The 18670-nt window shown below is 37.1% G+C and overlaps 1 protein-coding gene across 1 annotated transcript in view; it reads right to left on the bottom strand.

Annotated features, from left to right (window-relative positions):
• Positions 1-1818, bottom strand: part of Orc5 (origin recognition complex subunit 5) — a 67232-nt gene extending 65414 nt beyond the window's left edge. The window contains exon 1 of the mRNA XM_026395754.2: positions 1644-1818. Within this exon, the coding sequence (XP_026251539.1) occupies positions 1644-1715 (72 nt within the window). The 5' untranslated portion in view covers positions 1716-1818. The remainder of the gene's footprint in view (positions 1-1643) is intronic.
• Positions 1819-18670: the final 16852 nt, after the last annotated feature.

Here is an 18670-nt window from a genome sequence, read left to right as displayed (position 1 = left end):
TTACAAAATGCATTTCTAAATATACGAATCCTTAAGTTTGTTTGTAATAATCTCTTAAGTTAACTGGCTCAAAAATTAAATGCATATTACTGAGCACCTCCGCTATCCAAATAATATATATCACCTTTAAAAAGAAGCTCAAGACCATGCTTTAGGAGTTTTCCCCAAGCTACACTAAATCTCATTTTCTGGAATCCTACCACACTTGTCTACATCCACTATTAAATGCCTAGTAAAATCCCACCTTATAACATCTTTTTCTATTATTATCCAGAATTATAGCAAACTTTTACATGGTTACTTAACATTTCACCTTTCTAAACCTGCCTAATAACTGTAATAAGCCAGAATCTGGCATAGTGCTTGGCTCAGTAAATATTAACTCAATCAATAAATGAATTCTGTTAAGAAACATAAACTGATTGTTGTTGTTGTTGTTGTAGTTCTTTGTTACAGCAGTTCTTTGGATTTCTCACGTGAACAGTACCTTGCAGAAAAGTAATGGTTAAACATGATCTGTTAACAGCAAAAATCAAAACCCTTTCTATAATCCATTACTAAATCAATACTACTAATCACTATTTGCCAATATTATTTTTCAGGGGAAGCACTCTTAGTTGCAGTGATCTGGGTTTTATCATATCCAGAGAAGGAATCAGCAAAAAATGTTTCAGTAATAACATGGATGAGTACAAATGAAAGCATTATAACTAGAAAACTGCCTAAGAATGTAGTTGTTGACCTCTCACTTCCCTAATTAACAGTGCCCCTTTAGATAGAGGGTGGGACTTTTCCACTAACACTTCACAGGCCTCTTCTGGCATCCAACATTTCTAGATGGATCAAAGTATATTTTAAAAAGCAAACTAAAATATGGTTACTTTTATTGACTCTCTTCACAGATAAGGTCCAAGTCTGATTAATTCTAAGCCTAATTAGTGAGTTTGAAGCAAAAGGCACACAGAAAACAATAAAAAACAGATTAAATTGTTAATTGGTTAATGCTACCTCCTGCCTATAGAAAGGACTCTTTAGCTGTGTTCATCCAGAAAACCACCTCTCCTCTAGCGTTATTAGACAAGGAGAGAAGCCTAGGGTAGACCCCTTCAGCTTTTACAATTCTGGAAAAGCTGCTGAATTTTTAAGCCTGATGCACTGCTTTGGCCCTTGATGGCTTTGAAAACCACCACTGGCTATACTTGACTTAAACAAACTACTTCACTTAAACCTGTGAAAATATATTTCAATAGTATTCTGCAAACTCATCTGTCATACAAGGTTCTGTTCTGCTGGGGTAAGATCACACGAAACTTCTAGTAGCTACTTCGAGCTAACATCATCTAAAAAGCATGGCATGTGTAAAAAAGAACATTTACTGGCCAACCTCCTTTAACACAGGCCGACCCTCCCTCTGCAGTATTCTCTGACAGGGATTAATGACAAGATACTTTGGGTGAAAGTGCAAGACACATCTACAACGCTTCCTATCGCAACATACAAGACGGCCAATAACCCCTGAAACACGATTCCCCACCCCCCACCCGGCACCCCGCCATCCCTCACTCCGCCAAAAAACAGGAACGAGTGGCAAGACCAGGTAAATGTTTTGCCTAAGGAGTTATTCAACAGTTTCACCACAATACCTCTCCAAACAGGGACTGCAAGGTGGAGACTTGGGACTCGCGACAAAGGACCATATTCTCTAAGTGAGGCATTTTGGCGGGTACCACCGCAAAGGGCAGCTCAGATATCACCGGCAACAGCTTCCCTTCCGCCTGGTGGTCCAGGCTCCCGCCGGAAACCGGACCGCCGCGCTGTGGGCGGGATCGGGGCGGCCAGGCGTCGGCGTGACGTCAACACGTACGTGAGGCGTTTCCACCGCTCTAGTCTTTCACGCTGAAGCCGCTTACCTCTTGTTTGTCTTTTGCCTCTGGGGGCTATGGGAGAGGTTGCTGTGTGATGACTCTCTGGGGACGCAGCGTTTTCCACCCAAGAGAAGTGTAGATAGGGATGGGTGGAGAAGGAGTGGAAGAAGCTAAGAGGTCCTATGGGATCCCCATGACTCGCTAACCGACAGCTTCGGTATTCCCGCCTGGAGCCCCAAATTTGAAAGTCTTGAGCACCGGGAAACACGGGTTCTCGCCTTACTGGGACCTGTGAAGGCGGACTCCTTTATCCAGCATTCTCAAAAAATGAGGCATTTCTCTGACGAAAAGGTTAAAAATTCGTGGCGTCCAGTGCAAAAGAGCGAAACAGAATTTAATAAGCTTGGAATGACTATTCTTCGTGCAATCCTAAAAACAGACTCGGATGTGCCTCTCCTAAGGAGAGGAGTTTCAGGTGCTTGTGTAGAAATAATAATTCTATCTTTAGCATAAGATTTTCATGTTACTTATTCATGAAACACCCACTAGAAACCAGACGCTAAAAGATTCTAGAAATACAAAATAGAAAATGCGTGCTAAAAGGAAGCCTTTGGGTTCTCAGAATTCTGGTTTGAGACCAATGACAACTACTTGTGGACCGGGAGACCTTGGAAGAAACGTTGAACAGTTCATTTTGAACCTCTTTACCTGTAAAATAGGGATGATGATAATAATTGGTTATTGCTTGGAGTAAAAGATATTATATATGGTACCTGCCACACATAGATTTTATAACCAGTGCAGTAAAGCATGAAAAAGAAATGCATCCAGATTGGAAATAAAGAAGTAAACTGAATTTATTAATGGACAATACAATTATCTATTTAGAAAGTTGATGAATTCTACAAAAAGTTACCAGGACTCGTAGGTTTTTTGCAAGGCTTTAAAATGCAAGGTCAATATAGGAAAGAAATCAACTTAATTTCTATATACTAGCAATAGATATTTAGGAATTGGAACTTAAAATATCAATATGATCTTAATAGAATAAAATTACAAAATACTTAGGAATAAATTTGACAAAAGATGTAAAAGCTGCACACCAAAAACTACAAAATAAAATTACTGAAAGAAATTAGATATTTTAAAAACAGATATATTATGTTTGTGAGTTAAAAAACTCAACAAATTCCCAATGAAAATCTTAGCATGCTTTTTTAAGGGGATAGATATTAATTTAAAATATGTTTGGGGGTGGGTTGTAGCTCAGCAGTAGACCACTAGCCTAGCGCATTTGAGGCCCTGGGTTACATCCTCAGCACCACATAAAAACAAAAAATAGAAGTATTGACAACTACAACTAAAAAATACTTTTAAAAAATAAAATATGTTAATATTTGAACAGATACTTAATGACAAGGTACACCAAACACAATGAAGTGCATGAAAAGTTATTTAACATCTTTGTTATTAGGAAAATTCATAACAAAATGCACACATCTCTTAATGTAAAACTCAAAAATTGGTCTCTCCAGGAATTGGCCAGAATATAGAGCAGTTGCAACTTTCATATATCATTGGTAAATGCCAAATGGTACAACTACAGTTAGAAAACTGTGGCAGTTTCTTAAAACTTAAGTACTTGACACCTAGAATATGACTCAGCCAGTCCACTCTGAGATGCTTAACTAAGAAAATGATACATGTTTATAAAAAGACTTGACACTACTGTCCATAGTAGTTTCATTTGAAATAGCCCAAATCTGGAAACCCAAATTCCATCAAGAAGTAAATGGATAAATTGTGGTATATTTGTGCACTCAAATACTTTTCAGCAATAATAAGGAATGAATCAAAGTAACAACATGAATTAATCTCACAAATAATTATGCTACATGAAAAAAACCAGATCCCTCTCTTCCCAAAAGAGAATACTGTTGTCACTCCATATCTGTGGGCTCCACATTTGTGCATTCCATCAACCTTGGATAAAAAATATTTGGAGGGGGCTGGGGGACAGCTCAATAGTTACAGCATGCATGAAGCCCTGGATTTAATCCCTTGAACCCCATGTAAAAAGTCTGTACTAAACAAATATATACTTTTTTCCTTGTCATTATTCCCTAAACAATATAGTACAACAACTAGTTATGTACCATTTGTATTAAATTGGATAGTATAAGTAATCTAGAGATGATTTAAAGTATACAAAAGGGTATGTGTAGGTTATATGCAAATATTATTCCATTTTATATAAGGGACATGAGTCCACAGATTTGGGCATCTGTGATTTGGGGTGGAGGGATATCCTGGAACCAGTCCTCACAGATATTAAAAGATGACTATATGTTGTATGTTTACATTTTTTAAAAATTCTAGAAAACTATAATTAAAGCAAATGTTGGTTGTCTTGTAATGGGGAAGTGGGAAGTCAGAAAGGAATATAATAAAGTCAGAAAGGAATATAATGAAGCCTAAGGACATTTGAGGAAATGGTGGATATTATAGGAAAGAGGGTCTTCGCAAACTTTTGACCAGATTATTAGTATGAGCCTTATACCAATATTAATATTTTAAGAGGCCCTGTCAATACATAGACAAAAGGAGAATGCCAAGTGAAGATGTAGGTGGAGTTTGCAGGATACATCTACAGGCAAAGGAATGCCAATCAATTCAGGTCCTCACCAGAAGTTAATTCAGAAGCTCAGAGCAGGTACTCCGTCAGTCCCTCAAAAGAAATTAATGTTGCTGACACTCCTGATTTTGGACTTCTAGCCCCTACAGCTGTTGAAAAATAAATTTCTGTTTTTCTAAGCCATCCAGTTTGTGGGACTCTCTTATAGTAGCCTTAGGAATCTAATATAATGGATATATTAAGTACCTTAATATTGTGATGGATTCACCGATATATACATATTTTAGAACATCAAACTTTTTAAAAAATTTATTCTGATTTGTTATACATGATGGCAGAACGCAATTTATTTCATATTATACATATAGAGTATAATTTTCAAGACACTGATTGTACACAAAGTATTTTCTCACCATTCATATCTTATACATGTACTTAGGATAATGATGTGTAACTCATTCCATCATTTCTCCACCCTTGCCTCCTCCTTTTCCATCCCTTCCCTTTGCTTTTATCTACAGTTCCTCCATTTCCTACCATGCATCTCCCCCGCCAGTCGCCATTATGAGTCAGCATCTTCATATCAAAGAAAATATTTTGTTTTATGGGGATTGGCTTCACTTAGCATTATATTCTCCAATTTCATTGATTTACTTGCAAGTGTCATGATTTTTTTCTCTTTTTTTTAATTGGTTGTTCAAAACATTACATAGCTCTTGACATATCATATTTCATACTTTAGATTCAAGTGGGTTATGAACTCCCATTTTTACCCCATATACAGATTGCAGAATCACATCGGTTACACATCCACATTTTTACATAATGCCATATTAGTAACTGTTGTATTCTGCTACCTTTCCTATCCTCTACTATCCCCCCTCCCCTCCCCTCCCATCTTCTCTCTCTATCCCATCTGCTGTAATTTAATTCTCTCCCTTGTTTCTTTTTTCCCTTTCCCCTCACAACCTCTTATATGTAATTTTGTATAACAATGAGGGTCTCCTTCCATTTCCATGCAATTTCCCTTTTCTCTCCCTTTCTCTCCCACCTCATGTCTCTGTTCAATGTTAATCATTTCCTCCTGCTCTTCCTCCCTGCTCTGTTCTTAGGTGCTCTCATTATATCAAAGAAGACATTTGGCATTTGTTCTTTAGGGATTGGCTAGCTTCACTTAGCATAATCTGCTCTAATGCCATCCATTTCCCTGCAAATGCCATGATTTTGTCATTTTTTAGTGCTGTGTACTACTCCATTGTGTATAAATGCCACATTTTTTCATCCATTCATCTATTGAGGGGCATCTGGGTTGGTTCCACAGTCTAGCTATTGTGAATTGTGCTGCTATGAACATCGATGTGGCAGTATCCCTGTAGTACGCTCTTTTAAGATCTTCAGGGAATAGTCCGAGAAGGGCAATAGCAGGGTCAAATGGTGGTTCCATTCCCAGCTTTCCCAGGAATCTCCATACTGCTTTCCACATTGGCCGCACCAATTTGCAGTCCCACCAGCAATGTACAAGAGTACCCCTTTCCCCACATCCTCGCCAGCACTTGTTGTTTTTTGACTTCATAATGGCTGCCAATCTTACTGGAGTGAGATGGTATCTTAGGGTGGTTTTGATTTGCATTTCTCTGACTGCTAGAGATGGTGAGCATTTTTTCATTTACTTGTTGATTGATTGTATATCCTCCTCTGAGAAGTGTCTGTTCAGGTCCTTGGCCCATTTGTTGATTGGGTTATTTGTTGTCTTATTGTCTAATTTTTTGAGTTCTTTGTATACTCTGGATATTAGGGCTCTATCTGAAGTGTGAGGAGTAAAAATTTGTTCCCATGATGTAGGCTCCCTATTTACCTCTCTTATTGTTTCTCTTGCTGAGAAAAAACTTTTTAGTTTGAGTAAGTCCCATTTGTTGATTCTAGTTATTAACTCTTGTACTATGGGCATCCTATTAAGGAATTTGGAGCCTGACCCCACAATATGTAGATCGGAGCCAACTTTTTCTTCTATCAGGCACAGTCTCTGATTTGATATCAAGCTCTTTGATCCATTTTGAGTTAACTTTTGTGCATGGCGAGAGAAAGAGATTCAGTTTCATTTTGTTGCATATGGATTTCCAGTTTTCCCAGCACCATTTGTTGAAGATGCTATCCTTCCTCCATTGCATGCTTTTAGCCCCTTTATCAAATATAAGAAAGTTGTAGTTTTGTGGATTGGTCTCTGTGTCCTCTATTCTGTACCATTGGTCCACCTGCCTGTTTTGGTACCAGTACCATGCTGTTTTTGTTACTATTGCTCTGTAATATAGTTTGAAATCTGGTATCCCTATACTGTCTGATTCACACTTCCTGCTTAGAATTGTTTTTGCTATTCTGGGTCTTTTGTTTTTCCATATGAATCAACACCCATAAATCCAAGGCATTTCTATACCTCAGTGACATATCCACTGAAAGTGAAACTAGGAAAACCACTGCATTTACAATAGCCTCAAAAATAAAATGAATAAAATACTTGGTTCCACAGTTTAGCTCTTGTGAATTGTGCTGCTATAAACATTGATGTGACTATGTCCCTGTAGTATGCTGTTTTAAGTCCTTTGGGTAGAGACCAAGGAGAGGGATAGCTGGGTCAAATGGTGGTTCCATTCCCAGTTTTCCAAGGAACCTCCATACTGCTTTCCATATTGGCTGCACCAATTTGCAGTGCCACAGCAATATATGAGTGTACCTTTCCCCCCACATCCTTGCCAAAACTTATTGTTGTTTGTCTTCATGATAGCTGCCATTCTCAGTGGAGTGAAATGAAATCTTAGAGTAATTTTTATTTGCATTTCGCTAATTGCTAACAATGATGAACATTTTTTCATATATTTGCTAATTGATTGTACATCCTCTTCTGAGAAGTGTCTGTTCAGGTCCTTGGTCCATTTATGGATTAAGTTATTTTTTGTGTGTATTTTTAGCTTTTTGAGTTCTTTATATACCCTAGAGATTAGTACCCTTCAGTAGATTAATGGATGTGGCATATATACATGATGGAATATTACTCAGCAATAAAAAGAATAAAATCATGGCATTTGCAGGTAAATGGATGTAGTTAGAGAAGATAATGCTAATTGAAGTTAGCCAGTCCCAAAAAACAAATGCTGAAGGTTTTCTCAAATATAAGGCAACTGATTCATAATGGAGTAGGGAGGGGGAACATGGGAGGAATAGATAAACTCTGGATAGGACAGAGGGGCGGGAGGGAGAGGGTGGGGGCAGGGGGTTAGCAATGATGGTGGAATGTGATGGACATCATTATCCAAAGTACATGTATGAAGACACAAATTGGTGTAATTATACTTTATATACAACAAGAGATATGAAAAATTATGCTCTATATGTGTTATATTAATTATAATGCATTCTGCTGTTATTAATTTAAAAATTAATAAAAACATAAAATACTTGAGAATAAATTTAGTGAATGAGGTGAAAGACCTCTATAATGAAAACTACAACAAGCTAAAGAAAGAAATTGAAGAATACCTTAGAAGATGGAAAGATCTACCTTGCTCTTGGATAAGCAAACTTAATATTGTCAAAATTACTATACTACCAAAAGCACCATACAGATTCAATGCAATCCCAATCAAAATCCCAATAACATTCCTTATAGGATTAGAAAATGCAATCATGAAATTCATCTGTAAAAACAAGAGACCCAGAATATCCAAAGCAATCCTTAGCAAGAAGAGTGAAGCTGTTGGCATTACAATTCAGACCTAAAACTATACTACAGAGCAATAGTAACAAAAACAGCATGGTATTAGCACCAAAATAGACCTATAGACCAATGGTACAGAATAGAGGACACAGAGTCTAACCCACATAACTTCAGTTATCTTATATTAGACAAAGGCGCCAAAAACGTACATTGGAGAAAAGTTGGCATCTTCAACAAGTGATGCTGGGAAATCCACATGTAACAAAATGAAATTACGACATCAAAATTTATACTTCAAATATGTACAGTTAATTGTTTACCAATTACACCTCAGAAAAACTTCAAATTTAATTAAAAAGGGTTATGCATAGAGTAATGATGATGGTGTCATCTATTACTGATTAATCCAATTCTATTTCATTGAGATTCATTTAGCAAACAGAAAACAGTGATTTATCTTTAATAGCCTTACTTACTCCAGTACATGGCTATGCTTTCTCACATAGGATCACTCTTCCTTATAGCACCTGCACCCAAATTTAATGTTATTTATTCATCAAGTGAATTGAATTCCTTCCTCAATTAATAAATGGGTCATTGTGAGGCTTATGTTCTTGTCTACATATTCTTTTAGATTCAATTTGAACCTGCCCAGTTCTACCTCTAAACCCCCAGACAAATGTGTGGGAGAGTGCTGGGCCTTCCCCTTTTGAAATCACCATGAAGCTAAGCTGAGCAGTGCATTCTCCATCTGAGGATGCTGATCCTCCTGCCAGGTGAACAGTTGGATGAAATGCTGCACTTCAGGTCATGGGCTCTTGCATCCTAAGCAGCTACTGAGGAAGACAGCCCAGAAGCGAGAGAAGGTAACTTCCTAAGGCATTAATTCCTTCTGGTAGCAAATTTAATCAGTGGGAAACAGGACATTAAGGAGACAAACACATTTCTTCTCCTTAAATCCACACAATGACATGGATGTATGTCTTGCATGTTTTCCTATGGACTGCTCTGGGATACTCTTGCAGAAATCTGAGGATGTGCCTCATGACAAGCTGATCCATGAATATGTATGGCCCATTGTGGATCAGTGGCACTTCAGCTTACATCATACTTTCCGTGTATTTTTCCTCATGCTTGCTATCACTGGTTTGAACTTTTCATCTGAAAATATCAACATGTCCATGCTTACATTATGCTCAATTTCCTAATGAGTACAAGCAAAGACAATTTCTCATCTTTTGCAGTGGTTAAATTTATATGTCAACTTGTCTCGGTTAAAAAATACTCCGTTGGTAAAACATTATTTCTGGATGTGTCAGAGAGGGTTTCTGGAAGAGTTTAGCATTTGAATTAATAGACTGAGTAAAGAAAATTGACCTTCACCAACATGGGTTGGCTCCATCCAGTCTATTGAGGGCTTTGATAGAACAAAAAAGCAGAGGGAAGGCAATTATTTTTTCTGCTGGAGCTGTCCACAGACATCAGAAATCTAGTTTCAAACCCCAAGACTTACACCAGTGACCCCTAGATTCTCAGGTCTTTAGCCTTGGACTAAGACTTACTACACCTTTGACTTTCTGGTTCTGAGGCCTTCAGACTCTGAATTACAGCATTGTCCTTTCTCCACCTTTTAGTCATGGAGCTCCTTTGCCTTTGTAATTGTATGCGCCAATTCACATAATAAATTCTCTCATATTTTTCTATGTATCCTATTGTTTCTTTTTTTGCTGGAGAACCCTAATACACCATTCTTTTTAAATTCAAATTTATTGATGCATAACGTAAATTCTCCCTTTCAAGTGTACAGTTATATGAGCTTCAGTAAACATACAGTCATGTCACTCTTACAAAATCATGATGTAGAACAATTGCATTGATCTCCAAATTCCTCTACGATTCTCTGTAAAAAATCTCTTTCTCCAGGACCTAACGCTGATCTTATCTCTTTCCTTATGGTTTTGTCTTTTCCAAAATGCTATACAAATAGAATCATAAATATGTGGATTTTTAAATTTACTTTCCTTCATTCAGCATTAAACACTTGAAATTTATTCATGTAGTTGTATCTTTCACTAGTTTATTTCTTTTTGTTAGTGAGTAAAAACCCACTGCACAGTTGTACTCAGTTTATCCATTCATCAGGGTAAGAAAATTTTGTTTACTTCATGTTATGGTTTTACCACATGGTACTGTTATGGTTTGGATCTTTAATGTCTCCTGAAAAGCTTAAGTGTTAGGCAATGCAGGAATGTTCAGACATGAAATGATTAAATCATGAAAGCTATAATAAATAACATGGATTAATAATTTGAATGGACTTCTTGGTGATAACTCTTGCAGTTGGGACATAGCTAGAGAAAGTAGGTCTCTGGGGGTGAGACCTGAACTAGATCTGTCCATGGCCCCATCCTATAACCTCTCTCCCTTTTTCTCTGCTTCCCAGATGCCATAAGCTGAGCAGCTTTCCTCCACCAAGCTCTTTCACCATGATTTTGCTTCGCATTGGACCCAGAACAGTGGAGTTGGCCAACCATAGACTGAAACTCCAAAACCGTGAGCCCCAAAGAAACATTTCCTCCTCTTAGTTGTTCCTCTTGGATATTTTGGCCACAGCAAAGAAAAACCGACTAACAGAAGCATACATTTTTTAATTTGCCCTATTTTACTGCATAGGGTTCTCTGAGTTTCTTGGATCTATAATTTTATAAAATCCTGTTCTATAAAATACTTAAAATTTTCATAGCTATTATCTCAACAAATAGTTTTTCTGCCTTTTTCTCTCTCTTTGGGAATTTCAATTATACTTGATGCTGTTTCATGGTATTTGTGTGTTCTTCTGTTTTGGTTCCCTCAATCCCACCATCATGTTCTCTATTCTTCGCTTTTTAGTTTGGGCAATTTCTATTGACCTATATTCAGATTTCTATTGGACAATTTTTTTTCTTCAGTTTTGTCAAATCTGTTGAACTATCTCTGCTACAATTATATATATGCATATGATTTTATATATTTATATATTTATACACACACACATATGTTTCTAGCATTTCTTTTGCATTACTTTTGCAGTACAGATTAAACCCAGGGGTTCTCTACCACTGAACCATTTTGAGATAGGATCTCACTAAGTTGCCCAAGCTAACTTTGAACTTGCTATCCTCCTGCCTCAGTCACCCAAGTTGGTGGGATTACAGGTATGCACCATCACACCTCGCTTTCTAGCATTTATGTTTCACTCATTTCTTTAGTTTGTACCTCCATTAAAATTCCCAATCTGTTCATCTGTTTTCTAGCTTTTATACAGATTCTTTAGCTTATTAATAACTTGTTTTAAATTCCATGCCTAATGCTTCTAGCTCCCTAGTCATCTGAGCAATTTTGTTAATAGCTTTGCCTTTAATAGTAACTTGTGTATTCTTACTTCATAGAAATTGTATATCTCATAGCTTTCATTGAATACTATATATCATGTTTAGAACAATAGAAATTGGGGTAATTAGTATTTATGACTGAAAATACCTCTTTTTTGTGCTGCTAGGGATTGAACGCAGGTCCCGGCACATGCTAGGTGAAAATGCCTCTTATGTTAGATTATTGATGTTAGAGATCAAGTTGATATAATCAGGATTTAGTTATTGAAATGGTTACTTTCAGCTTCAAAATTGCTCAAATATAACCCTATGCTTATATTGGCATATGGGTGATGAGAGTTTTTGTTGCTTTTCTGCCAAAGTCTTAAGACTTTAGTTTTATGCAGGTTAAGGGTCCAAGTACGACTTTGTTCATTTCCCAAATTTTACCACTATCTAATATTCATTTTCCAAAATTTCCTTCAGAGTCCCTCTGCAGGAGTTTTTCTTCCACTCTGTCCTCCACCTTTCTTGTGAACACCCAGGGAAGACCCATGGAGATGAACTGTGAGTAAATGTGAACTTCGTTTGTGTCTGCAAACCACATTAGCCACAGTTGGCCTCTACTAAATAATTTAAAAACTCAGCTGAATGTTTTAACTTGCTTGTATGGCACCTATCCTTTTTTCCTTTCTTATTCTGCCACAAGTAAATCTGTGCTCATATCACATCTCTGTTTGGAGGAGCCCGCCTACCCTTGGATTTTAGGTGATTCCCCATTCTTTGATAGGTTAAAGAACAATAATGATTTTTTAGCTTAGTCATTTTTTTTCTTGTTGGGCAAAGGAGGAATGATGCTCTTTGCAGATTTTTACACTCTAAATAGTAATAGAACTCAACTAGCTATTTTAAAATCTAAGCTCATATATTTCTTGTTTCTCTTTTACTCATTCTGCTGCACTCAGTTGGAACCTTCCATTGAAAGTACTTTCATCATAATGGTATCTGCCAAATTATATTATTATATGTGTGCATACAGATATGTAACAAAAAATTCCATCCATGTGTACAATTATAATGCACCAATAAAAATATGGGAAAAAGTATTTCGTCATTGACATAGGCTGAATCTTCTACAAAGCCTAACCTAAGACTTCCATCTGAGCCCTAATGCCATGAAAACTCTCTCAATTTTCTAACAAAATTCTCTCAAGTCTAATAAAAATATTTACATTTTATGTTGCACCTAAAATCTCAATCCTGCATTATATGTTTATTTATTGGGGCACCAACTGGGTTAAATTACCCAGATTTGTTTATTAATTCCCTCATTTATTAATATAACATTTATTGAGCACCTATCATACAAAAGTGCCACAGTGCAATGTGACCAAGAGTGACATTGTAATTGTCCTCATGAAACTTAAAATCTATAATTAGAGGTTTATTGAGCTGCATAGTTTCCAAATTTCAGTAAATAGTAATTAATACACCTAAAGAACTAGTGTTTGTACTAACTGTATGAACAGCTGAATAAATGTATGAATAATTCCTTTTCCACAGTTATTTCTCTCTTCTTTATATTTAGCCTAAAATATAGTGTTTCTTATATTCCCTACAACATTATTTTAGAATTTCACTGCATATAGTCCCAAGAAACATTTTAAAAAATGTTTTCTTTGTTGGATAAATGATTTAGAAGTAGCTCTAAGTGTTGGATCTTTATTGCAAGATCACAGTTTTTAGTGCTTAATACTCCCTGAGCACTACTAACATATATTAGAAATCTTGTGTAATATTACATTGAATAGGATAGACTTATGAAGTTCATCTCAACTCAAATTTAATTCATTTGTTTCAATGAAATAGACTTAAACTAAACAACAAAAGAGAAAGTAATAAGGAAATATAATAAAATTATATTTAAAAGTGAAATATTTATGTAGTGAGAAGATATGAAAATTCAATATCAGAGCAAGATTAAATTATTATGAAGTTGGAAAAGCGATCCAGTTAACTTTTCCACCGTAATAACAAGATCAACTATTTTAACATAACTTCTTTTTAGATTTTGAATATGGCATGTCTAAAGGAAATTTATGAAACAGGCTAATTTAACGCTTTTTAAAATAGATATACTTATTTATAGTAAATTATTCAAAAGATTAAATAATAAAGCACTGCCTCTGGACTTCAACAATTCTGGGTTACAATCTTGTTTCTGACACTTGTTAACTGTGACTTTAGACATTTTTATTTTCTTAGCCTTGGTTTCCTCATTTGTTGTGTGTGTGTGTGTGTGTGTGTGTATGTGTGTACGCGCACACAAATAAAAACAATACCAGTCTCACAAGGTTGATATCTCTGTATCTCCAGGAAGAGATTATCTTCACCCACATTGAACTTCCTCAACAGCTTGGCTCTTTTTCATTAGAATGCAAGCACTGCAATAAAGGTAGGAATTTGTGTTGATTTTGTTCAATACTGAATCTCCACCTCCTGGAATGGTAACTAGCACCTAACGTGCTCAGTTAATATTTGGTGAGTGAATCATAGTATATGATGTGCTTGAAACAGTAGATAGCACATGACAGATACACAATAAATATGATTGTTATTATTGTATCAATTAATCTGACCAAAACCAAAGTTTTAATTCTTGCCTTCCTGCTCCCATCTTATTAAGTTGACACCTGCCAAAATTTTTAAATCTTTTATGTATTTTTTTTGTTTAATACCTCACAAATCCACCATAAGTCCTGATTCTACTTTCAAAATATTATTGCAAGACATTGTTCTTGAGGTCTTTCAGATTTCTGCATGTCTTGTGAATGAGGCACTTGCTGCCCTTCTTTCAGGACTATGTTTGCCAAGATGTTTATGTTTTGGGAAAATAGAAATAGTGTCTCTCTTTGGAGCAAAGGGACAGGTAATTCTGTCCAGTATAATAAAAACAATGTCTCAGAAATAAAGAGTGGGCATGTTTACTGCACATATTAAAGATTTGGGTTTCCCAAGTTCATTGTTTTCTTTCTTAAACCAAAACCCACTGCATGTGCAGGTGTCATCTGGTCTCTGTTTTGTTGTGCTGGGAATTGAAACGCAGGGAAGTGACACAAAATGCTCATATGGTGTTATGATTAGATTTGGTGGCTCCCAAAAGCTCACATGTGAGACAATCCAAGAAGGTTCAGAGAAGAAATGATTGGGTTGTGAGAGCCCTAACCCAATCAGTAATTTAATCCATATTAACTGAGTGGTAATTGAAGTGGTAGGGTGTGGTGACTGAAGGAGGTAGGACTTAAGGTGTGGCTTTGGTGTATATATTTGTTTCTGGCAAGTGGAGTCTCTCTGTTTCCTGATCACCAGGATGTGAGCTGTTTCCCTCTACCACCCTTTCCCACCACAATGTTCAGTCTCATCTTGTGCCCCAAGGAATGGAGCTGACCTTCTATGGACTAAGACCTCTGAGACTGTGAGCCCTCAAATAAACTCTTCCTCCTCTATGATTGTGCTGTTCGTGTCCTTTAGTCACAGCAGCAAAAAAGCTGCCTAAAACATATCAGGACATGGAATCAAGTGTACCCATTACAGAAGTCTTCCTAGAGGAAAGAATGTCAGTTGTGAATACCAAAATACAAGAAGGCATTTAGGTGAATGAGAAAAGAAATTAGAAAGGTCCAATACTAGAAAGAGCATGAAAACATTAGAAAAGCTGTAGGTGTTTTGTGAAGCCCAAGTATTGGGTACAAGATGGAAACAAATGGAAGACAGCTGGGGAAGAGGGAGGAAAAAATTGAGAGGGAAGTACTTCCTAGGCATTAAAGGTCATGTGTGTTAGGACAGAGTTAGACATGATCTTGAAGATCATGGGGAGTCATTGAGGGATTATAAGCTTGAATATTTGCATTTTAGAAAGATTACAATGGTGGTAGTTTTGACAACATTGAAACAGGAAGAATTGGAAACAGATCTTTTAACTCGTTCAGTAAACTGGTCTAGAATTTATAAGGAATTCAAACAGAGAATGGCAGAAGCAGGGTCAAACACTCAAATATTACAAAAATTATGATATATTCAACTCTCCCCCATGTATATATCAAATACAAATTACATTGGCCACAAAATAATTGTAAAATAATTCAATTATATTCTTATATTTTCTTATATTGGATATGATCCTTTTTTCGGTAAATCAAATATTAAAGTATTTCTAAATTTTTCTTGTTTGTTTGATTCCTATTGTTTTATATAAATTGTTGCTCAAAGATCAAGGGATACTTTCTCCTGCTTGATAGGGTTTAACTTAATTATCTGGTCTGAAAGACTCAGAACCTTACATGATATTTTAATTCAGTAATAGTCAGATATTATATATACACTGCTTTCTTCTCAATTCTTTATTGGTAAATTTTCATTTTTGGAACAGTTTCATAATTCTAATAGGGAATGCCTTTCCTGTCATGAGTAGCTGATAAAAGGATGTCTATTTACAGTTAAACTCCGTGGAAATGATCTGGTCACTACTTCCCAAGAAGGGAAGGGTGTGGTGGTGGTATAAATTATTGCCTCTCTTTTACATCTTTTATATCTGAGATGATTAACAGTGAGAATGTCTAAGTACAATTTTTTCTTTCTTATTTTGGCACTCAGAGGTGGGCTTCCTCTACTATTTATCAGAAATATGACAAAGCAACAAGTATGCAATAATTCCCTTGACCAAGCAATATAAAAATATTTTAAAGACTCTGTTTTAATTTCTTTTTCTACTTACTTTAGTGTATTAATTATTTCTTGGGAACAAGAAGTACATATTTGTATTACAGTCTTCTGGCATCCATTTATCAAGTTCATCTTTTTATCAACTGAAGGTGGAATTCTTACATGGCAAATGGCCTAGAGTGTTGGTCAGTACGTTAGGAGTTTCTGAGGGTTCCCTGCAACCCAGCACTCTGCTAATGTCCTGATCATGTCTTTTAGATAACCCAACACCAGGAAAAGGAAATTTGAAGAGGAAAATGCAGGTTGCAGAGCTGTTTAGGTAGTTGAACTGACAGAGGGAGAAGACAAGAATGACTGTCAGGATGCTGAGCAGTGGCCATCATTGAGAATATTCGGAGGAACAAATCTGGGAGAGGGAAATGAGTTCTGTTTCATAAAGGCATAATTTGAGAGGCCTGGAAAACATCCAAATGGTGATGCTCAGTTGGCTAAATGGTTCTGGAGCTTTGAAAGCCATTTGAGCTAAACACTCAGATTTAAGAGCCATTAAGATTTAGATGGTTGTTAACTTCATGTAATAAGTGAAGTCACACAAAGAGAGTGAATAGAAGGAGAAGACAGAAGGGGAGTATGGAAACAAACACATCAACATTCCAGTTAGCTGAACCTGGAAGGCTGGAAGAGGGGTGGGTGGTCACAAAACAATAAGCCTCTGGATTCTGGGAAGAAGCAAATGGACATCCTTTCTAGATAAAAACATTTATGACAGAGACTCTAATTGCATGATAATTTGTTGGACTGACCAATGGAGGGCAGCAGGAAAGGTGCCATGCTCCCCATTCTTAAAAAGTATAGGTAGGAGCAGAGGAGGTTTTCTGAACCCAAGGCTGCATCATTTGGAGACAGTTTGCCAAGCTAGGAAAGTCTCTCAATTGAATGGAGGGGTTATCAAGGAGAGTGATGAGTTTTGACTCTTGGCCAAATTCCTTTGGTGTTTGTAGGCAGCCTTCAGCTGTAGTGAAGAGAAATAAAAAATGAGAGACCTGACAAAAACTTTCCCCAGAGCCACAGAAGTTGCTTGGGCTGGGAAAGTAGGTAGGAGAAAAGCCAGAGCCATTTTTATGGAAAAGAAACCTTTTGGAAGGTCAATGAGAAAGGAAGAAAGCCATGAGAAGACCATGGGAAAAGAGATCCTGGAGGTGGGGAAATTCCATTCCCTTCAGAATAGAACTGGCTTTGCCCTACAAGTCCCAGAGGTTTGAGTGTTTCATTGATGCCTCTCTCTGGGCCCCACCCACTGGCATCACAACCAGGGCCAGCAGGACTCACCACCCTGGTGGGATGACAAGGGTAGGGCTTGATTTTGCTCGTCCTCTCTTCTTGCACCCTGCACCAAGGGGGCAGGAGAGTTGCTGATACTCAAAGTGGTGAGAATTCTGTACAACAGACTTTGTTGTAAGTCTTTTTGGCTAAACTGTGACAGCTTATCACAAATCCCTGATCATGGTTCTTAGAATGAATGGTCAAGCCTGATTGGAATGCAGTCCAAAGTGTGCAGGAAGGTCAGAGATTGAGGAAGAAGCCTCAGTCCCTGACCACTATCCCCCACCCCACCCCACCCCCTGGAAAGAGGACCTAAGCAGATAGCTGGAAAGACTTACTGGAAATTCACCTACTGGAGGTAGCACTGTAGCTATGATTCTTTCTGCCTCTAGATGTCACCCTTGGACATCTAGAATCATTTCTGACTCCTCTGGGTTCCTCCCTCAAGATAGGGACTCAAAAACTTGTCCCTTAAGAGAAATGACAAACCCTAGTTAGTTAATCTTAGACATATCTGACCCCCAAAATAAAGGGCTTCGAATGTGGTAGTGAAGACAAATAACTGGTCTCTTTCTATGTTGGATATGTGATAAGAAAGGTAGTTAGAGGTTAGAAATAAGGTACAGTAATTGAATTATCTGCAAGAGACTCTGGGAGTCTCTGTCATACAATGAATTAGTTTGGGCCAGGAACTACCTCCTGCCCCCAACAGGAAAGCCTGTAATTTCTTACTGGCCTCACAATGCCTAAAGTGCTAGGCAGTTGGGTTTCCCAGAAAACTCCTATAAACAGCTAACATATAAGTTGGCATTCCTTAGATGTCAAGTAATCTATGGTTGCCCCATTGATAAAATTCCTTACTTGCCCAATAAAAAAGAGAAATGAGGAAGGAAGTGTCTCTTCACTTGAACTTATTGTGTGTCCCACATGGTGTAGCTCTCTATGAGGTGGAAGAAGAATTGGAACACTGAAGTTCTTGGTGTGAGTCCTTGGCTTATCAATGTCCCTCGGTACAGCTGATTACTTACCCATGACATATGATATGGTAGAACTAACTTTTATCCAC

This window comes from Urocitellus parryii, chromosome 3 (assembly GCF_045843805.1).
Source record: "Urocitellus parryii isolate mUroPar1 chromosome 3, mUroPar1.hap1, whole genome shotgun sequence".
Lineage (NCBI taxonomy): Eukaryota > Metazoa > Chordata > Mammalia > Rodentia > Sciuridae > Urocitellus > Urocitellus parryii.
This window is presented reverse-complemented; position numbering and strand designations above follow the sequence as displayed.